The sequence below is a fragment of the Emys orbicularis genome, chromosome 10, assembly GCF_028017835.1.
Source record: "Emys orbicularis isolate rEmyOrb1 chromosome 10, rEmyOrb1.hap1, whole genome shotgun sequence".
NCBI classification, from domain to species: domain Eukaryota; kingdom Metazoa; phylum Chordata; order Testudines; family Emydidae; genus Emys; species Emys orbicularis.
In genome coordinates, this window is record NC_088692.1 from 46559197 (window position 1) to 46582687 (window position 23491).

General features: G+C 40.0%; 1 protein-coding gene across 1 annotated transcript in view; it reads left to right on the forward strand.

The window, feature by feature from the left end:
• MYO9A (myosin IXA) overlaps positions 1-23491 on the forward strand; it is a 361511-nt gene that overhangs the window by 256936 nt on the left and 81084 nt on the right. Inside the window, exons 11-14 of the mRNA XM_065412857.1 lie at positions 8683-8804; positions 11543-11684; positions 14633-14828; positions 21207-21326. Coding sequence (XP_065268929.1) covers positions 8683-8804; positions 11543-11684; positions 14633-14828; positions 21207-21326 — 580 coding nt within the window. The remainder of the gene's footprint in view (positions 1-8682; positions 8805-11542; positions 11685-14632; positions 14829-21206; positions 21327-23491) is intronic.

Here is a 23491-nt window from a genome sequence, read left to right on the forward strand (position 1 = left end):
TTTTTCACCTGAAACAGTGTTGCCAATCCCAACCATTCAGAAATAATGAGTCAACTCTCTCCCCCATCAAGAGATTTGATTAAAAATCAGGAAATTTAAAAATAAATAAGTTTTGGATTCTTTTTATTTGCCTTTGGGTTTCTGAGCATTGAGGGTACCGTTGGTTCATGTTTCAGGCTTTTCTCTGCAACCATGAAAGTTTTAAAAAAAAATTAAATATGAAAGCTGGGATTCTTGCCTAACCAATTGCCTCCAAGAGCTGGGACTCTTGGATACCATGCCATTAAGTTATGTGTTTGTCAACACATGGAAACATGGCAATTCATGTGTTGTATGAGACACTCCCTCTTATAATGCACATATGATGTAGCTGGAAATGTGCAAGAATGTTCCATGGGTGAAACAAGGCTCTTCAGGCACAGTAATATACAGTGTGAATGGAACTGGTGGTATTGTCATTTGCAGCCCACATAAATACTCTAAGCAAAGTACAGTACCTGCTGTGAGTGCATAATGCCTGGTTTTCAAATAATACTGCCATTTATTTAAAATAAAAATAAGTGTAATAGTTAATGACTAACTTGGAAAATTTCAGGTTTAAAATTAAGCAGTCTTAGTAGGCTAAATGGAGACTTAATTGTGCACTCACAGAATCATAGAAGATTAGGGTTGGAAGAGACCTCAGGAGGTCATCTAGTCCCAACCCCCTGCTCAAAGCAGGACCAACCCCAACTAAATCATCCCAGCCAGGGCTTTGTCAAACCAAGCCTTAAAAACCTCTAAGGATAGAGATTCTGCCACCTCCCTAGGTAACCCATTCCAGTGCTTCACCACCCTCCTAGTGAAATAGTTTTTCCTAATATCCAACCTAGACCTCCCCCACTGCAACTTGAGACCATTGCTTCTTGTTCTGTCATCTGCCATCACTGAGAATAACCTAGCTCCATCCTCCTTGGAACCACCCTTCAGGTAGTTGAAGGCTGCTATCAAATCCCCCCCTCACTCTTCTCTTCTGCAGACTAAATAAGCCCCAGTTCACTCTCCTCTACTTGGATATTATTTTTACCATGCTAGTAGTACTAGAAGCCTGAACTGAGATCAGAGCCCCAATGGGCTAGGCGCAGTATATACACCAGTATTGCCAACTCTCACGATTTTATCAGGGCTCTAATGATTTGGGGGGGGGGGGTGTTTTTTAGCAAGACTGCTAGCTCATAAATTTTCCCTTGTTCAAAATGTCCCATGCTTCCTTACAGTCTATCTGCACATGGAAGTGAGGCTGTCCTTAATAAAGTTGGCTGCCACTTCCCACTATTTTCAGTGAGATTGAAGTCATGCCCAACAGCAAAATGGCTGCCATGCTATGATCCAGGGGACTGGACAGAACACAGAGACTGGGAGGAGCAGCAGAGTCTCTGTGAAAGGGGAATGGAGAGAGTGAGGGGTAGCAGGTGGCAGATTTAGGACTTGCAGGAGAATGAGGTGCAGAGGGATGGGAAGGAGGGGGCCCAGAGCAGCTGGAGGAAGGGGAGAAGTGTGCGGGAGCACTGCCCAATTTTGGGCACAGATGGGGGGAAAGGGAGGAGACAGGGAAATGTTTCTCGTAAAAGGCTAATCCAAGCCCACAATGTTTTTATTGTGACATTGTCACTTATATGAATGATTGACTTGAGTTTAAAGTTCTTTAATATCTGTATCTGTAACTCATCAACCCTAAACAGTAATATAAACTCTGTGTTCAAGTGTGAATCATAGTGCAGTAATTAGGTCAGTGGTTCTCAAATTATTGACCATCCAGCCCTCCTTTTATCAAAAGAAATAAACTAGGAGGGGAGAGAGTTGAGGCAGGATAGGAAATGGACGGCAGTTGCCCTGTTTTAGGATTGAGGAGAGGATAAGTGGAGTCTCCTCCTGATCAGCTAAATACATGTGCATTTTATGTATCAGAGGTTCATTTTTTAGGTTCACTAGCAGAGGAATAGAGGGGAGTGAAAAAGTCAGAAGAGAGACAAAATAACAGTTTGACGGGGGGAGTTAAATTTCATGCTATTTGGGGCCGGTCTCATGATATGGGGAGTCTGACTGATGATTTTTGATCTCTTGCGGTTGGCAATACTGCATACGCATAGTAAAAGACAAAGAACTACTTATATAAATAACAAATGGTAGGGAAGGGAAGAATTATTATCCACTATTCTGTGGATGGGAAACTGAGGCCCGTGTAAATTAAATGACTTGACCATGGTTACACAGGGAGTCTGTGGCAGAACTGAGACTTGAACCAAGATAAGCGGAGTCCCAGTTTAGTATTTTAACCTCAAAGCTCATCCTTTCATATCCACTGCAGGTATTATTGTGATGAGTGCTCTGAAAAAACCACATAAATAAAATGACAGGAGTACTTGTGGCACCTTAGAGACTAACAAATTTATTAGAGCATAAGCTTTCGTGGGCTACAACCCACTTCTTCGGATGCATCCGAAGAAGTGGGTTGTAGCCCACGAAAGCTTATGCTCTAATAAATTTGTTAGTCTCTAAGGTGCCACAAGTACTCCTGTTATTTTTGCGGATACAGACTAACACGGCTGCTACTCTGAAACCTGTCAATAAATAAAATGAGTAAGTAAACTCCCCACTCATCTTGGTGGTTCCTCTGGGTCAGTGGGTGAGGCATATTGGAAATGAAGAGCGTGAGGAAGTTTGCATTAGTCTTACCTGTGCTGTGGATAATCAGGACTTAAGGTGTCAATGCAGGTGTTAAAGGTTCAAGCTTGAAGAACTCAGCTGTTTGTTTTAGTTAGTATGAAACCACTGAATAACCATTCTGACCTTGTCTACGCTTAAATTTAGGTCATCCTAGCTTCCTCGCTTAGGGCTGTGAAAAACTTCACACCCTGTGTGACATAATTACATAGACTTAACCCCTACTGTAAACACAGCTAGAATTCATGTGTCGGCCTAACTACTGCCTCTCAAGGGGATAGATTTACTACAGGGCTGGAAAAACTCTGTTGCTGTAGTAAGTCTCTATGCTAGAGCAGTGTAGCTTCAGCTGTGCTACTGTAGCACTGGTAGTGTAGACATACCCTCAGTTTCTGAAGAATTTAAACTATAGGAATTTACTTTCCTATATCAAAATGAAAATCTGAACAAAAGCTCTTTTCTAGACAACATCTATGTCTGGGCTGACAAATGATATACCAAGTTTCAGACCTGTGCAAATTTAAATATCTGTATTATAAATTTTGCAGAAGCTGTTAAAAAGAGTCACAAAAATAGATGAAGTGGGTAAAAAACCATTAAAGGGATTAATGGGAATAGTCAGCTGACCATGGAACTGTTATAAACCTGTGAGCTCATCTGAGTTTTCTTTGCTGCTTCATTCAATATTACAAAGATCAAGAAAAATTCTCCTTTCTCGATATTTTTTCTCCCCTTCTCTATGCACAGCTAGAAACATTTAAAGAGAAGGTGGAAATGTAATGAATGCTTTCCATATTATTAAGCCTCAGAGAGTAACTTCACTTCTGCAGTAAGGAAGGTTGTTCCAGATGAACATGAAAAACACATTTCAGAGCTGTTGTTCTGCTATCTTGGCTGCCTTCCAAAGAGACTTTGGCAACAATTCCAAACCCTATAGGAGCCAGGGCTGCATTTTTGAAAGTGAAGTCATAAATGGCAACTCTTTCTGTTCCCCTCACCAGGCCTCCTCCTCCTCCTGCAGAAATGGCCAGCGTGGTAGGTGAAGAGGCTCTCTGCTCTCTTATTTGACTTGTGGCCTTATGGTTTTCTAAGTAGTTGTGTTTAAAAGTCCTGTGTTTCTTAACAATCAATGGGAAAGTAGTACTCAGGGTCTGTATGTTGTAACCTGTATGGAGGTAACTTCATTTTTATTTGAAAGGGATCTGCCCTAAACATTGTACTTGAATTCATTTTGGCTATGTCTACCCTACAAGTGGTATAGCAGCACAATCGCAGCTCTGCTGCTGTAGTGTAGACAGAAAGGGTTTTTCCGTCACTGTAGTAAATTCACCCCCTTGAAAGACAATAGCCAGGTTGACGGAAGAATTTTTCCGTTTACCTAGGCTATGTCTACGCTATGTAGCTTTTAGCAACACAGCTGTGCCGCTAAAAGGCACGCAGTGTAGCTGCTGTTTGTTGGCAGGAGAGAGCGCTCTTGCCAACAAAGCGATGTTCACAGCAGCTCTTGTCTTCAACAAAACTTTTGTCTTTCGGGGGGAGGGGGGCGGTGTTTAACACCTCTGAATGACAAAAGTTTTGTCTTTCACCTGCCAGTGTAGACAAAGCCCTAGTGGTGGCTTTACTGGGGCATAGGTTGTCTTAACTATGTCTCTCAGGGCACACTCTGAGCAACGTAGCTTGGTCGACCTATGTTTTAGTAGTAGACCACACCTTTGACTCTTTAACACACACACTTGTGATATAACCTTGTTAGGTCTGGATCCATGGCCTGGTTTAACAGAGGTTTCTGAGCTTGATTATGTACTTTATATCCTTTCGTGTTCAACCAAGGAAAACACTTTTTAATAGTTAATAGCTAAAGGAGGGGCAAGGAAGGAGATGGGAGCATTGTCCCCTGAACATAGAATTGGAAACCAGAAACCACCTGACTTTTAATCTTGATTCTTAAAATGACTTTGATTTTGGGTAAATCAGTCTTTCTGCTTCAATTTCCCTTCTTGTAAAATAGAGAGTATACTTATTCAACTGCACAGACATTGTGAGCACTAATTAATTAATGTTTGCAAAGTAGTTAGGAGATGGGAAGTGCTGAGTAACTATTCTTATTTTTTAATAGGATTAAACACGTGGCTAGGCATGCAGTCATTTTCACTGGGATCTTTTTCATGGTTATGTAACGTGCACCACTCACGCACAGTCATAGCTAAAAAGCCTCTTCTTTTATAATTAAATGCCACTGCACCAGTAGTTATTAATATTTGAGCTCTGAGTATAGTAGAGCGAAATAACCCTGAATGAATTAAATTGTCTGAGGGAAAGCCATATGTGCTGCATCTGATTAAGTTGCTGTCAGAAGCAGGCAGCTGATGGATGATGCCCATTCTTGCTAATGTTTCATGCACAGACATACAAGAAGAACCTGTACTTATTGAAGAAATGTGTCCCCCCTCAAGGTTGGCAGGACTTTTTCTGCCTTACAGTCCTGCAGGATTCACTGACTTACTAGTGCAAATGTAAAAACCAAAAGATTTGTCTATAGTTTAGCAGCAATTTGTATTTGATTTCTGACTTCTCTGCTATAATGTGGTTCCATTGCTCATTGTATAGAGATCTTCAAACACTAAAATTCTTCCATTCTAATGCAACATTTTCAGGGATTTTTTCTTTATTATGTGTTTTGAACATTAAACGTTATCCTTCAAACTTTATTCCCATTGCTTAGGTGATCTGGTTTATTTACATTGCAGTTATTATTGTATCAACAATGCACAGATAGAGTTGGGTGGGAATATTCTGATGGAACTTCTGTTGGAAAATGCTGATTCATCAAAAGCAAAACATTTGTCATAAGTGTTGATTTCAGTGGATTTGCATTTAGGAAAAGACACAAAGCATTTTTGGAATAAAAGATTTTGATTTTACTTTTGAAATTACTTTTTTGTTACAAAATTTCTTTTATTTCATATTATAAAACACATCTAAAAAAATTAAATGTCAAACAAAATGGAACATTTAAATCTTTCTTTCTTCGAATTTTGAAATGTATCTTTTTTTGTTCCATTCTGGACTGGGGGAAAAAATTGTCATGGAATTTCCCACAAAATGGAAAATCCAGTTCCCACCCAGCTCTTGGTACAGCATTGTTAATAGGAAACCAGATATCCCTGCATGTGAGAACTGAGTTGCCCAGTGAAAGCTGTGGGGAACTCTGCCAGTTCTCACTATTTGCTCAGGGAACCTCCATCTTTAAACCAAAATAATATATAAAGAGACTTAATCTTATGAGCTTCTATTGAAAACAAAACAAAACAACCTCACACCTGAATGCTCTTGCGATGTCATTGTTAAAAACCATTGTGAAATGTCCCAAAGCACTTGACAAAATCTCTCGCACACCTCACGCTCGTTTAGTCTCACATACACAGACTCTCTTACAAAAGTAATCACCTCTGTCAATTCTGTATCAAGAGCTATTGGCAGACCATAGATATTTTTTAAGAGTGGTGTGCTCTTAAGAAACAGAACCAGAGGTTAAGTTTCCTGATCTCAAGTACGTTCATGGGTATTACTCTTTGGCAGAGTCATACCACAGCCTTTGGACTTGGCAGAGTGGCTTCCAGTAAAAATGCTCATGTGCATTGTTTGCTGAACAGAAATGAAATGGCTGGACATTGACTTTTAGGTAGATTAATATTGTGAGGTGCCCTTCCCCTGCTTACAGGGGGCTAGTTAGTGGGAAAAACTAAAGTTATTCATTTTTTTAAATATGTACAGATCATGCTTAAGAAAATGCTTGAAGAACACATTTAGCTTGTATGCGTAAGTTAAAAACGTTGCTAACAATATGAAAAACACAGTAATAAAAAAAGAGCAGTAAGAGTGGATTGGACACCTGTAAAATGCATATTAGGTGCTTCTTAGGGAGCTTTGTAATAATTCTTTCTTCATCTAACTCGGAGTGGGCAAACTATGGCCTGGGGGCCGCATCCGGCTCTTCAAACGTTTAAATCTGGCCCTCGAGCTCCTGCCGGGGAGCGGGATCCGGGGCTTGCCCCGCTCCATGTGTGCCGTGGCTCCGCATGGCTCGTGGAAGCAGCAGCATATCCCCCCCTCCTACACAGAGGGGCAGCCAGGGGGCTCCGCATACTGCCCACTCCCCAAGTGCCACCCCTGCAGTTCCCATTGGCCCACACTCCTGACCCCCTCCAGCGCCCCAACCCCCTGCCCCAGCCCTGATCCCCCTCCCACTCTCCAAACCCCTTGGTGCCACCCTCCTGCACCCCCAGCCGGAGCCCTCAGCCCCCCCATCCGCACTCCAACCCTCTGCCCCAGCCCAGAGCCCCCTCCTGCACTCTGAACTCCTCATTTCTGGCCCCACCCCAGAGCCCGCACCCCCAGCCGGAGCCCTCACCCCCTCCTGCACTCCAACTCCCTTTTTCATGAGCATTCATGGCCCTCCATACAATTTCTATACCCAGATATGGCCTTCGGGCCAAAAAGTTTGCCCACTCCTGATCTAACCCAGTCAACAAAAGTTACACTGCTTTACAAAAATATAGTAGAAACTTGGCTGGGTTCCGTTCTACTGTTTAAATACATGCTGCTATATACACAACACTGTATAGTTTAAAAAATGTGTCTACTATGGAGAGAAAACTCAAAAGTTTTTATGCATAAACATATTCTGGAGATTACACTTTATGAACGGACTAAATTTATTTCCAAATGCATTATAATTATTTATACAACTAGTGTCTCTAAATGGTTTTAAGTCTTTCTATATTTTAATTTAAGAGAAGACATCTTATTTTCAAAAGATGGAGGGTCAGATCTTCATTCATGTTCATCAGCTGAGGATCTGGCCTATAAAAGAGAGAGTTTTTATTCCCAAAGTGAAGTTAGGGGCAGATCGTCAGCTGGAATAAATCAGATATATAAAGACATAAATAAAATTACAAATAGTGACTAGTTATCAAAAAAAAGCAGTAAAATATTGCTTAAGGCACAGATTAGCTACCAAGATTGTGCTATAATGTCTCAAATTAAATCAAAGGTGTTGGATGTTATTTCTTATTTGTGTTACCTTTCAGTCCTAAGGACAATATTTCTTAGCTGCTGGGGCCCAGTGAAACAGTAAGGTTTTTATTGTTTTCCTTTATAAATAAATAATTTTTTTAGATAAAAGCAACACACATCTAATCCATATCTCCTACTGGATGTGTGTTGTGTGACTTTTGTTTTAGGATTGCATGGTGGGTCTGTGTGGGGATAGTAAACTGTTGCATGATTTTCATGGCAGCATTGCAAACTTATCACATAATTTTGGGATAGCCAGGCAGAACTGAGAAAACATGGAAGAGTGATGGGTGTGTCGTATTATACATATTTTTATGCACAGTAGATACTATGTTGTATACAGTAAATACACTGTCTAGAGGAGAGAAAATAGGGAGAAGAATTGTTTCTCTCAGAAAAAGTGACAAATGGAATCTTTCTAAAAGTGTCTTGGTTCCATTAAAATAATTTTAAGGATCGATGTGGTTGAATATATAAGATGCTCTGGTTTTCTCTGATGTTTAAATTAAGCAACTATTTTACTCTTATACTTTCTTCTGCAAACCAAAAAATAATGGCAGGGCATCATCCCAAGAACTAGTACCATTGTGTTATAAATTTTTATATTAATTTCCAACAAAAGCATTGGTGCTTCTCTTTTCAGCTTTTGCTCTTGGCTTTGAAATACATCCCTTGGCATTACCTACAAGTTTTCCTTTGGAGCAACTGTGAAAGACATGGCATGTTCAGGGTCCTTAACTTCCTCTGCATCTTCATTTTGGGGGACATCCTTTTGCTTCATTACCATCTAAACTAACTTTTCTCTGTTCTTTTGAAAAGGAGAACTTCTGAGTTTTGTAAGCTCAGAACCCAACTTTATTTTAATCAATTGATCTGTTCTTTTTGCCTTTTATTTTTCCCCAGGAGGAGTACAGAGCAGAAGGCATCAGCTGGCACAACATAGACTATATAGATAACTCTGGCTGTATAAATCTTATCAGCAAGAAACCAACAGGACTGCTCCACCTGCTGGATGAGGAAAGCAAGTGAGTATGAACTATTTCTGAAAGTCACAATGACTGAACTGCGGTCATGTGTTCACCAAACTCCAAAGGCTCACACTGCCTTACCCAAATTATGTGTGCACCAGGCAAAAGAAGAAAACAATCTGCAAGGTTACTGTTGGTGGAAGCTACAAGCTTTTGAGCTACACAGAACTTTTCCTCAGGTTGCCATGGAGGAAAGTTGAGAGAGAGAGAGAGAGAAAGATCTCTCCTTCTTACCTCATCTAGTATTGTTAAAGGGAAATGTTGGAAATTCTTTTCTTCAGTATTTGATTAGAGTGCAGTCACACAATTATTTATGCTGAAGTCTTCTCTTTCTTGGTAATGTTTGCCAAAAAGATACCTAACGCACTAATCACTATTTCTACTTATTTATGATTTCAGTGCCCTCCTAATTGTTTTTTAATCTAAGTGCTTGCATCTAACAGGGTAATGCAAACAGTGGAGAACGTTTTTTTAAAAAGTTTAAACTATGAACTAAAAATGTTACTTATCAAGAGTCTCCCCATCATAGGGAAGATTTACTTTGGTTACCTTTACTTTGGTTCTGTTCTTTCTTCCAGGTCTGTGTCTCAGGGCATGTCTACACAGTGACATGTAGGAAAGTTAAGGTGAATTAACTAAAGGTGTGAATTTATAGAATATTAGTTAAAGTGCATTAACTGCCTGTGTGGATGTGCTCATTCAGAAGTAAAGTGGCCTTAGTTTGCTTCTAAAGTGAATTAGGCTATGTCTACATTTAAACTGCTACAGCAGCACAGCTGCAGCATTCTCTCATCACTGTAGTTAATCCATCTCCCCGAGAGGCAGTAGCTAGGTCAACAGACAAATTACTCCATCAACCTAGTGCAATCTACATGGGTGTTAGGTTGGCTTAACTGCGTTGCATGGGAGTGTGGATTTTTCACACCCCTGAGCGACGATAGCTGGGTCAACTTAACTTTTTAGAGCAGATCTGGCCTTAGTCTGTAGCAAACTAAGGCCCCTTACTTTTGAATGAGAGCATCTACACAGGGATATAATGTGTTTTAATTAATGCTCAATAAATGCATACCCTTTGGCTCGGTCTATACTTAAACTGCTACAGTGGCACACCTGCGGAGCTTCAGTGTAGACACCTGCTACAGCCACAGGAGGGGTTCTCCCATCGCTGTCGTTAATCCGCCTCTCCAAGAGGCAATATCTAGAAGAATTCTTCTATCAATTTAGCGCTGTCTATGCTGGTGGTTAGGTTGGCTTAGTGACATCTTTCAGAGGTGTCCACACCCCTGAGAGACGTAGCTATTCCGATGTAACTTTTCAGTGTAGACCAGCCATTAGTTAATTTGGCTCAACTTCCCAGGTATACAAACTCTCAGACTTGTGGGAATTTTGGCCTAAATCCTCTGAATGTAATTTTCTAGGCTCATGGGCAAGAAGTCTCCAGTAGGATCCACTGGCAAAGTTCCTCCTTAGTAATTCTGTTGGTGGCAGGTGGGGAGGGTTTATTCCCTTCTCTAGAATAAACCACAAGCCTGCTCTTAAACCTGGTGGCTCCCTAGTGACCTACAGTGGGCCCCCCAGTACCAGGGCAGTGCAGCTCCATTGCATCTGTGCTTTCAAGGACCTCCCCCAACCCTCTTTTCCCAGTGACCTTAGGGAGTCCTGCAGTAAAAGTGAATACAGCAGTAGGCTTGTATTAACTTTTCCAAGGACTTTCTCCAGAGCCTCAGAGGGGATGAAGGATTTCCCAGCCTGCCGAGGCTCCGCAGCCTGTCTCAGAATGGAACCCCAGACCCACAGAGCACCGCCAGAGGCCCCAGAAAGTTGGGAAGACAGTACCACAAAGACACATGATTCCCTCCATGTAAGAAGTGAAAGATCTGCCTGCTGAGGGTTCCCCCATACAGAGATATGGAGGAGAGCAGTCCAGGGCAGTATTTTTTTAACCACAGATTAATTTGAATTTTATTTTTTTAAAAGATATAATTTTAATTCAGTTTTTGATAAAGCTTTAAAATATGGACAAAGGCCCTTTCAACTGCAAGCAATTAATACACAAAGTTCAAGTTGCAGTGAATTGACATTTTGCTGTGAAAAAGCCATGGGCTTGATTCTTCTGTCCATTTATACTAGTGTACATCAGGAGTAACTTCATTGAAATCAATAATATTGGTGTAGAACTGGTGTGGGGTGAAATTGGGCCCTGTGATTTTATTTACACACCTCTGTGAACTTTTTTTAAAATGCCCTCTTACGGAGACCTGTAAAAAAGCTTAAATATTGAAGTTATGTATGCAGCTAAAATAGCCCATTTCTAGATGGGTGAATATGCCATATACTCGTGTGCTGTGCATTTTGAGTCACAAGGCTGAAGACAAATATATATGACCTCTAGATAACTGTAGGTATCTAAATAATCATGCTACTATGAATATATTATTACAAATAGTTATGTGCATGACTATACTTTTGCAATTGATTCATTCTAGACCCAGTTAGCTGTACTAGATATCTGCAGTTGGAAGCTTCATCAAATGTATATAGTATGTATTTAAATACAGGTGTATGTTAGCATACATATGTTGCCAATTGCAGCTCAGTACTGGGTATAATATCTGTAAGCACAGAAAAGAGAAAAGCAGAATGTTCCCTATTACAATTTATGGTCTGTCAACAAGGGTGTGTTGTTTTTTTCTTTGACTTCACAGCTGCCTTCATTTTTTCCCCCTTTTATCCAGTTTTCCACAAGCCACAAACCAAACACTACTGGACAAGTTTAAGCGTCAGCATGAGGGAAATTCTTACATTGAATTTCCAGCCGTGATGGAGCCTGCTTTTATCATAAACCACTATGCTGGAAAAGTGAAATACGGAGTGAAGGTCAGTCACAACAGCTGTTCACTAGCACTTATGTCAGTTAAAATGCATTCTAGCTATGACTGGGTACCCGTTACCCAAGACTGCAGCGTGGATGAGTAAAAATTAACTCCGATTTATTGTCTGCTAGAGTTCAGATAAGATTTTTTGTATAGCAGCAGTGTTCTGAATGTAAAACCACGGCACGTTGCTGAACTAGGTGTCGGTGTGAAGGAGGTAGGCACAAATAGGGAATGTCAGGCTGCCTGGAGTGGCTCCCAAGCATGGGTGCCAACTTCAAGGCAGACTGTCAGGAAATAAGGCACAAACCCCAAATTGGTTGTGAGTTCTATAATTAGATTTCACCAACCAAGTAACAAGCGTGAACTCCTCAGACACTGTAACAGCCTTACCATGGAATCGCAGACAGTCCCCTAGGCTAGGGCTTTCTGGTCTAACCTTACCACCACCAGGCAAGCCTGCCTCTGTGATTAGATGGTCCCTTACACCAAAAATCACAACATTCAGGTTACTCCCAGTCCCAAAGGACTAGTCACTTGCCCCAGGTCAATTGTACCTAGGGTTGCCAACCCTCCAGGATTGTCCTGGAGTCTCCAGGAATTGAAGATTAATCTTTAATTAAAAATTTTCATGTGATTAAACCTCCAGGAATACATCCAACCAAAATTGGCAACCCTCATTGTACCCTTGATCTCTCACTGGAGACAACACTTGTAGCCAGTCCTTTAATAAACTAGCTAACGATTTATTAACTAGGAAAAGGAAATAAGAGTTCTTTATGAGCTTAAAGTGGGTAATACCCACAAATGAGTTTCAGCCTTAGATTCAAAAAGATAATAGAAACTTCAGTAATAAGCAAACTCCATATGTCCTGTAGGGCTAACCCAGGCAAAACAGCTGGGGGGTGGGAGGGCAGGCTTTTGCTTATGCCTAGTGATTCTGGCCCCTTTAGAGTCCAAGCAGCAAGAAGAACCCAGTTTCTCCTTGTCAGGGATTTTTATACCCTTCTCCCTAGAGCCCAAGCAGATGGGAGGAGTGTGCAGGCTCTCTTCTTCCTGGAGGGGGTGAAGAGTTCAGTTAACAAAGTCTTTGTTCTTTTAATGTCTCACCATGGCTCATTTGGTTTCAAAGATTTTGTCGTTAGGCAGGACCCAACATCTTCTGTAGGAAGCCAGCATTTGAATTAGAGAAGGCTTCTTTCCTGTTTGATGAATGGTTACGGAGGTTTACGATGGAAACATTTGCTATTGCCTTATAACATGGGGTACAGATAAGGGAGACTAATGCATGCAGAGTCCTACAAATTATTCATAAAGTCTAAACACCAAACACATTCTTACAACTCTAATATCTAGCTCAACAATACTAACATACAGGTGAGCCAGACTGGTTTCCAGCTGTGCATTTTGTCAGTGTTCAGTGAGGCCTGGGGCCTTGGCATGAGCTGGCACCTGGTCTGCCAGCATCACAGGGGGCAAAGGATTTATATAGTTTATTGTGGATGAAAGTGTAAAGTTTCAAACAATGTTTTTAATAAATTTAAAATGACAATAATCAGAACCTTTTAAACATAAGCATAGCCCAACAGAGCAGCCACACCTTCTTTCTGTATGGTCGCCCTCCTTGTACTGCTTCTTCCCACCCATACTCTTGGTTGTCTTCCATTTTGTGTCGTGCGTAGCTTTCCACTCCAAACGTGCAAGGACTTACATACATGCTTAGCTGTACACACTATATATTTCATTGGGGCCTAAGATTGCACATTCAGCAGGATTACTCAGTGCATAAAACTAAGCAGGTGCATAAATCTTCACAGATTTGGGGCCGTAGATTATAAATTCTTTGGGACAATAACTGGGATTTGTATTTTTCTGTATGGTGCCACCTTGCTTAGCATCACATACATCAGCAGTTCTAAACCTTTTCCATACTGGGACTCTCATCCTAACTAGCCAAGATCCCTCCCCCCTTAGTAACTGATAACCTGTTCACTAGCCCCCCAGTTGGAATAGATGATAATATTCAAAGTTGTCTAACAGTATTATGGCACTGCAAGGGAAATTCCTTTGAATTCTTGCAAAGAAACCCAGGTATACAGTGCAGTGTGGACGCCGAAGCATGGGCTTGGATACACTGAGTCCACAAGCCCAGATCCCACAGACCTGAGCTTATTGTATAGTGCAGACATACCCACAGACAGCCTTTGAAACACCAAAAGATACAATTTGCAATATGTTTCTTGTTGCAACTTCCTCTCCAAGTTCCTTGTCTAAAGCTCTAAATTGATAGCTGCCAAGTTAAAATAATTATTCTTCTGGAGAAATGCCCTGTAAACTTAGTTAACTGACACAAACTCCATGCAAACTGAGTGCCTGTGTGTAGAATTAACTTGGATTTGCATGGCATCACCAGGGTTTGGGGGTCATGGTTTCTCCAGATTACAGACAGTATATTGTTTATGGCTCATATACTAGCAATACAAGACCAAATGCATTTTCTTTGCCTTTAGCCATTTTACTATTAAATAACTACGACTGGGATGTTCGCAGGTGTCTAAGGGAGTTAGGAGTCCAGCTCCCTGAGGCATGTTTAAAAAATCTCATGCTAATTATTTTAAACTTGACCCCATTGACATTCATGTCACTAAAAGTATTGGTCCAGATCCTCCTGACAGCTGTTTGGCATCTGGCCCAGCTCGTGTGGGAGACTACGTAGGTGCTATAGTGTTTAACTATGTACCAAAAAATCACATTAAAAGAGTATTAAGTTTGTGGAGTCAAGCACCAGCATTTAAAATGTCTGTTTTATTAGAAGTGTGTTGGACTGAGAATTTTCATTAAATTATCATGCTTTTGAAAGCTATCACATGCAGAAGAACAGCGAGGACAGTATAAATAAAAAGTTGTCATATTACAAGAATAGTCAAGCCCTCCTTTTTTCTTTTTCGCTAGGATTTCCGGGAGAAAAACACAGATCATATGCGGCCAGACATTGTAGCTCTCCTAAGAAGCAGCAAGAACGCCTTTATCTGTGGAATGATAGGAATTGATCCAGTGGCTGTGTTCCGCTGGGCAGTCCTCAGAGCTTTTTTCAGGGCTATGGTTGGTTTTAGGGAGGCTGGAAAACGATACACTGAGAAGAAAACTGGTGAGTAACAGATATTGGCATCCCACCTCTGTACATCTTTGAATCTCAACTATATATAATACATACACAATATGTCCCTGACATCTGATTTCAGTATGGTTAAAATGTTATCGTATCTAATTTACACATATGCTCCTCTTCCTAATAATGTGTCCAAAAACGGGTGAATTGAATGGCTAGATTTCTGAGTAAAGAAAAGTGTGGTACTTCACATGTTGAATAACAAATGCAATGGAGCCTTAGCAATTTATGATGAAGGGTTTTCATTCTGATGTTATTTTACCTTTTCTGTAGGATTCATTCTTAAGGAAATGTGCATGATTTAAATGGAAGCTTAAAATTATGAAGCAAAAAAGGGAATACTTTGATTCTTTAACTCATATTTCTTTCACTGTTAACATAAAGTCTGAAAACACAGAAAATAGGACTCTGCTCTGTAATTTTTCAGACTGTTCACCCTTTAAGCTGAAAGAGAGATTGTTCTCCTGTCTAGCACAAATTCATAGCTGTGCGGTCAGCTAGAACGACCTACCCTCCCTCATGCAGAACAGGGAGGGCCGTAAATTAAATGAAAGTAATGGTGCATCATCATGCTGTGGCAGGCAATACTTGGCTGTGCTTGTAGAACATTTCTCTGCATAAAGCTATTCCTGAACGGCAGGTACAAGCTATTACTATTAATTTCTGGGCACAAGAGGGCTTGAAATTCACAACAAAGCTAGAACATCAGCAGGGAAATGTCAGTACAAAGTTAAAATTAAGCATAGAATCATTCTGTTGATTTCTAGCTTGAAATGTTAATAGATTTGCATTAATAGAGTGAACGAATCAAGGGAAAATCATATAATTATGAAAATACACCCATTTAGAATAAGTTTCTCTGCTTAGTAAGAATAACATCAGACCCTTGGGTCAAATCCCAAGAATAACAAGAAACAAAACCAGCCTTCAGCTGTTCAGAAGAGTGAGAAAAAGCCAGCCCTAGACAGAATAATTGGAAAGACACTTTTGACAAATGAACCTGAGACTTTTCTTATATATCAGTATGTGAAAGTTCTATGATGACCATTGTAATGCTGGGAGGTAGAGGGGAGAGAAGTTTCACTTGTAAAGCTCCCATCACGCATTGCATGAGAGTTGCAGTTTTCTTGAGACCTTCTGCCTAGAGAAGGGGGGGAAAAAATCCCTAGAAATCTAGTTCTTTGAAGAGATATTCCTGCCTTTCCTTCATATGTTGTGGGGTGTGCTTTGTTGTTTCTTTTTTAAATCTTGCTGATTCACGAATCCCAGCTGGATAGCTGGCTGAGCTATAGAGTGCTCTCCAAGGAAGAAAAATAATAAAAATGCTAACTCGCTGGCAGCAAGAGCTATTGCCAACCCTGCCCTGCTAATTTCAAGCCCTGCTTCACCCTCTGTCTTCTGTAGTCACATCTGCCATGTTAGTGTCCCTAGCAGTTAGCTTTCTGTTTTCTCACTTTTTAGATTGGATCAGCAACTGACTAAAATTAGACATATCAAAGAAAATCGGTGAGGTTTTCAGACAATTCTGGGATTTTTTTTTTCTTATGTCAGGACTAATTAGTATATGGTTTCAGTTGAAACAGCTTCTTAACCTCTTTCAGGATACAGTCCTATAGTCCAATCCGTCCTGTGCCCTTTGCGTGACCACTCAAAAATGTCTCACTCCATTTTGTTTTGTCCCTTGTAACATTTATTCTTCAGATAAAATAATTCCATTGATATCAAGAAGACAGTGTAAGCCTTAAACTCCTTGACTGCCCAAAATCATTTGCATCTTAATTTTTCCAAGGGACACGTTTTAAAAATGTTATCAAATAATGACTGAAGTAGTTTGAGAAATAATGATGACAAACGTGCCAACTTTAAGAAAGCAGAACTAAAGAAAGAGTTCACCTAAATCCAGATTATTTCCAGTATTAACAGTAAGATGCGGTTTAAAGCATCTGTGTGGAGGAAATGTCACGATCAGTTATCTTATCATACATATGTAGTCAATAAGTTATCCAGTATACACTAGCATTGCTATCACTTATTACATAGGGTAGCAAAGAACTTTCACATGGCAGCAGAAGCAGCACCAGTCATTCAGTTTATATTGCATAGATAGTATGAAGAATAAATGATAATGTGGGCTAGTGCATTTTACATTTTTATCCATTTTTTTGGAGTTACATTATTTAGGTATGTAACTATTGCTAATAGAAAAATATATTGCTAATAGGTACAGCATGTTATGGGACCCTGATCTCAGCTGGGGCCTATAGGCATTGTCCTAATATGAAGTGATGCTAGACCCTACAGTTAAACTGTAGTGTCAATGTTCTTTCCTGGGGAGGGAGTGGTTGCCTAGTATCCTTGTGCCCATTGTTATAATTGCTAACACTAGGAGCTAATTAATGTCTTTCCCTCCATATGTGAAGTAAATCTCCCTTTGCCAAGAATACTTTTATACATAGAAGTTTTCTTTTCTAAAAACAAAGTTATGTTTTTCTCTTTTTTTAAAATTAACTTTTAAAAATTATTCCAGTATAGAGCATGTCAGTGGCATGTGTCTCTGTTATGGTGGCCACTTAACATCCTTAGAATGATAGACTAGATAAGCTTTGTGGCTGCCAGCTTGAGAACACACTAGTGTTGGTCCCTAAGGACTGATTTACATGATGGTACGGATATTGGAATCTTTTGTAACTAGCACTCTAGATTTCCCTTTCTTCCTTAATGATGATGCCCTGTGCCCACCTCCCATTCAATTATCAAACTCTAGCTACAGTTTGGCATGAACTTCTCCATAACCCAGTCAGTGTCTCAAAAAAGTATCCCAAATGGCATTGTGTGTTAGAACAGGTATAACTAAATGTCTGGCATGGGGTACTGGCTTATATATTTGATATCTTAGTTTTGTACATTAGTCCCCAGAAGACTGAGAACTTTGTTCTGAGGCATACTTGATTAGCGGATGCTGGTGCCTATCAACTGCTATGTGACATAACACACAATTATCACAATCTGATAATCTAATGAACATACACCTCTACCCCGATATAACGCTGTCCTCGGGAGCCAAAAAATCTTACTGCATTATAGGTGAAACTGTGTTATATCGAACTTGCTTTGATCCGCCGGAGTGCGCAGCCCCACCCCCCCGGAGCACTGCTTTACCACGTTATATCCGAATTCGTGTTATATCGGGTTGCGTTATATCGAGGTAGAGGTATACCTACAGCAACTATTCTCTGGGAATTGTTCAAGGAGCCACTCAAATTTTAGGCCCTAAAGTTTACCTATCTTGATTGTCATCCTATAAAATAGCACATATTTCTAAGGATTGCATATGTTTTGGGTTTTTTTAACCAAACCTTTCTAGGTTTTAATTAGCATGAGCTGAATGCATCTGGTGCAGCCGGAGTTGGAACTCATGATACAATAAAGATTTGCTAATGCCCCCCCCCACACACACACATATATTAATACCTAATAACACCCCCACACTAGCACACATACTGCTCAGTTTTAAACATTGTTAAGAAAAGCCTTAGGGTGTCTTAGGGGTTGTCTACACTTACTGGAGGATTGACGCTGTGGCGATCGATGCATCAGCGGTTGATTTAGCAAGTCCGCTAAATCGACCACTGATCGCTCTCTTCCTGACTCCAGTACTCCACCTGATGGAGAAGAGTAAGGGGAGTCGACGGAAGAGCGGCTCCCGTCGATGTCACGTAGTGTGGATCCTGCGGTAAGTAGATCTAAGCTATGTCGATTTGAGTTACGCTATTCACGTAACTCAAATTGTGTAGCTTAGATTGACTTTTCCCTTTAGTGTAGACAAGGCCTTATAAACTCCCTGGTAGCCCTATCTGACCTAGCTGTGATCAATCAGAAGGTACAGTTGCAAAGCAGTTTTAAAGGATGTCTAAAAAAGCTGCATATTTTCTTTGGAGCTTTTTTTCCCCCAGTGTTTTTAGGCCAAAAGTCTATATGCTTTCCTTTTCCCTGTCTGAAGGCCTATTTGAGTTATGCTAGCCATACAAAAATCTCAATCCTATGTGCAGTAGGCTTTCCAAAACCCAGTTTGTTTTTTTCTTTCCTTCATTCTATATCTTTCTTTCTTTGTGCCATTGGTGTCCTGAAGCAGTGTGAACATTTCTGTGCTCTGCTTTCAATAGAATTAGTGTTGGATAAATGAATATACTCTTCACTGCTACCTTTAGGAGCTTTTCTTTTCTTACTGCACTTGTTATATTCTTGTAGTGTAGCTTTTAGTGATGTTGTGTTTATCACTGTGAGATATGTAGAAGCAGAGCAATGTAACTGTCTGAATTTTGTTGGATATGTTTCTCTTCTGGCCCAAGAGGTGTTTCTTACAGTGCTGCCAACTCTTTTCAAATTAAAAACTGAGAGATCAGACTGGGTAAAATATCAATAGTTGAGGGGGGAGCTCTTTGAATTGCTTGTTTTATAATTGAGCTTTCTCTGTGGGATAACAAGAAACTGAAGTTAAATTCTAAAAGAAAAGCTCACATTTGGGTTTGATTTTCTTGAATCAAAATGAACTTGATTAAAGGCACATTGTCAAGTTTTTAGGAAGTAAATTTGTCTGATTTTTTTTGTAATCTGATGGCAAATATCCTCTAGATCAGTGGTTCTCAACCCGCGGCCCGTGGACCACTTGTGGCCCAATCAGCACACAGCTGTGGCCCATGTGACATCCTCAGGGCCACAGAAGGAGTATTGGATGCGGCCCACAACGATAAATAGGTTGAGAACCACTGCTCTAGATTAATTTATTCCACATAAAACATAATAATGAATGCCTCGTTGCTGACAAATTTAAAAAGAAAAGTCTCTGTTTTGAGATGACTTACACAAATCCAGTGATGGAAGCCAGTCATCCACAGCTTCCTCTTTGGTTTTCTCTGTTTTGAGCATGTTGGATGTGAACATAGATCCTAGCTCTGATAAAGGATTTATGTTTCTGACTTTATGCTCTTATGCTCCCTCTGATGGCTCTGCAATAGCATTCAACTAACAAGCACTATTCCCAGTGCTGTGCCCATTGCTGCTGACATAAATGATGATGCTGGTTTGCAAGCAGTGAAGCAAGCAAAAGAAAGCCATGCTGACTTTTGTTGAATTAGCAATGTTATAAACCAAAAAAGAAGAAAACGAATGTTTGCTGAATAGAAAAAGGCAAAAATGGTGGTTAAAAAAAAAATTGGTCTTCAGGTTTCCAAATGGGCAGTACAAAAATGGTGTTACTAACATTAGAAAAACAATAGTTGACAGTGTTCCTCTAAAGTGTTCAGATCAGTCTTTGCTGATAGTTTAAAGCATCAGTCTTGAATGCTAGGCATAATATATCATGCTGACATAAGGTAACTTCAGTGCCTCATTACTCCTCAAATGAAGCATGACATGTCCCACAGTAATTCCCTTTTAGATGGTAACTGGAAGGAGCTTCCTATTTACAACGTAATACCTGTATAACTTTTATTCCAAGTTACATTTATTATGAAATTATCAGAGAATTATCCTGTATGCCCACACATAGATGTCCACCGTAACTTCTGACACCAACTCCCAGATTCTGTCTGTCAGCTAAACTCAGTATGTCTGAAATCTCCCCATTTCTCAGCCCTAAGGAAGGCTAAGCGTACCTCCTCTCCTCTTCTCTATGTAGAGTAACTCCTGTTTCAATTTAAATTGCAAATATCTGGATAAAATAGGGGTAACAGTGTGTGGAGCAGGTCAGAATTTGAGCTGGCTGTGCTTGTGAACATATGGGTGAGGAGTTCTGAAATCAGTAGCCAACCTCGGCTGAACTGAAGCAGAAGGATTTATCGTACTGTAGCTAATAAAAATAGAGATTTGCATAATCACTACTTTTTAAAGGTTACCTTGCAGTGATTATCCAGATGATTGTGCTCTGGGCCAATCAAAGTGCTGGAATTTATATACTATTCAGTTCACAAGAAATAACCCTATAGTCACCATGCAAATCAGACCCCCCCTCAGTCAGAGTGTAAGGAAATGTGTAACTGTGAGTGGATGCCTGCAGAGATGTGGTTCAGTACATTTGCAGTGTCCTTGGACTCTGGATTGAGATAATTATGTCCATGACTGTGTGTGATGTGTCATGCTAGCTTGTCGTGAGGGAACTGAAGTTAACCTGTGTCAGTGCTATGCATTTTCATAACTGCTGCAAATAGCCTAGTTATGGTCCATAAACAGAAAGTGCGACTTTTGAACAATTCTTGTATTACATGGGCAGTTGGCAGCATTGTTCTTTACTCTTTCCTGATTTCTGCTTATATAATCTTTCTCTTCTCTCCATTTTTTGTTTTTATTTTGCTTCCCAAGGGCATGATGATGCAGTGCCATGTGCGGTTTTGAAAAGTGTGGATAGTTTTAGCTTTCTACATCACCCAGTCCATCAGAGGAGCTTAGAGATCCTGCAGAGATGCAAGGAGGAGAAGTACAGTAAGGCTCCATATCCCACCATCCTCTCTGACATGACACTCACACATCAGGAAATGGAAACCAGGAGCATTCTGGGTAGCAAGGGGGGAAAGAAACATGCAAAGAAACTTCCAGTGCAGCCCAATGAGAGCATCATAATCAATTGCAGGAAACCTTAAGGAAAGGATTTTAGCCTTTTCCTACTAGAAATTCTTAGCTAGGGTTTGTTCTACAGAGATCTGGAATAGACTCGCTGGATCGCCTATTCTTGTTAACGAGTTGTAAAAAAAAAAAAAAAAAAATCCAGTATATATCCATGTTTGTTTAATTATACGTGGAACCATTTTACTAATGGCTTCACAGGATGCTCTCCTAAATAAGACCGTATTCTGAAGTTAGTAACACTTTTCATGCCATTAATTTTTAGTGTTACTACTATCATACCTAAAGCAAGTTTAGAGCACTTCAGAACCAGTAGGAATATTTCTAGTGTGAGTTAATATAGCTAGGATTTTACTTCAAGCTTTCTTCAGGATTCAGTCCCTTTCTTTTTTTATTACAGCTTTATTTATATGTCATACTTTAAAAATAACTGTGTTTGGAGAAAGTGCCTATGTTGTTTCAAAGGCTTTCATTTAAATATGAGGAATTGTTATGCTAGAAGACCCCTTTACAGAACGGGTGGGCAGAGATGCGCTTGGTCTCCATTTCCTTGTCCTTACTCCTCTGTTTGTTACATAATAAACTAGTCCTGCATGAACAAACAGGCCTTTCTGCCTGTACTACTAATTACTATGGCTGGACTCCTATTGTAGGAGGAGAAGGGAGTCCAGCAGCATGGAACATAACATCACCTGCCACAAAGAATAGCGCATGGAGATTCAGTGTTATAACAACGTAAAGGGCCTGCCGCAAGATGCCACAATACTAGTTCACTCTTTAAACTGCTCTGTATATCATTTCACTTTAAAGTTCAGCTGCACATTCAGTTGCAAGCGCTTCAAAAAAGGAACATGCAGTAGTGTAATTTCAAGATTTGCCTTGTTTCCTGTGGAGAGGTGATCAAGCTTTAAAGGTGAATTAAAACAATTAAATATTTTTGGTGTCTGTATTTACAGAAGGCTTAAGTCTTGTGCCATCGTGTTCCTTCTTCATTTTGTATAAATAAAGTTTACAGAGATGGAGCATTACTGTAAACAAGTCTTAATAAAGGCACACTTTCCATCTAAAACGTAGACTTTAAAATGCCTGTAAGATGTGCCTAAACAGAACGTCAAAAGGCTTGTTTCCACATTGTAGAAATATGCATGGTAAGTACAGTACTTTTGTGTTAGCACTTCAGAAAGATGTGCTTGACTTTAGAAGTCTCTAAACAGACTTCTTCCATGTGCTCCCTGCAATGTCTAGCACTGGGAAAGTTAAGGAAGGGTTTTCATTCTTAACATAGGCCTTGTCTACACTAGACTATTTTCCTTAATTTTCCACCACCAATGGGAAATCTTAAGAAAAAGTCTAATGTAGACATAGCCTCTAGAATTTCACAGTCAATAAATATACTTCTAAGTAACACTTATAGATAATTACATAGCTCTCAATAGTTTATTTCTAGTGTAAGTAAAGCAATTGGAATCCAGTTTAAGATTTGCAAGTTAGTTTAGCTATATGAGCAGGTTGTTTATGGTTTGTTAAAAAACGGGGAAAAACCCATACAGCACAGAATATTTTTTAACTATGACCTATAATTCAGTGTAAAAATAATATGATGCAAGTTTATTATGGTCAAGCCCAACAGTGTTAAACTTAAATTCATTCTTGCCACTGGCGAAGCCTTGTAATCCTTTTCCCTGTAAGAAATCCATCTTTGGTTGAGAAGGTGGAACATGTGATCTCTGTTACAGTTGCTGATGTTTTGTGACTTGGCCAAGAGCAGATGTTCTGGCAAACAAGTAGTTCATGCAGATTAGCTGCTTCTGTATTTGGGTCTCTTGCATATCCCTATACAGTGTGTGCTGCCATTGGTCAGTTCCTAGAACTTTTTCTTTAAAATAGGTAGAGTCCAAACCCATTTAATTATTTGATGCTTGGGAGTTAGATTTTGCTGGATTCATTCAGTTGCTAGCCTTGAGGCATGTATTCCCAAGTTTTAGAAGCGCCTCTATGCTCACCAGTGGTACTACTTGGACTTG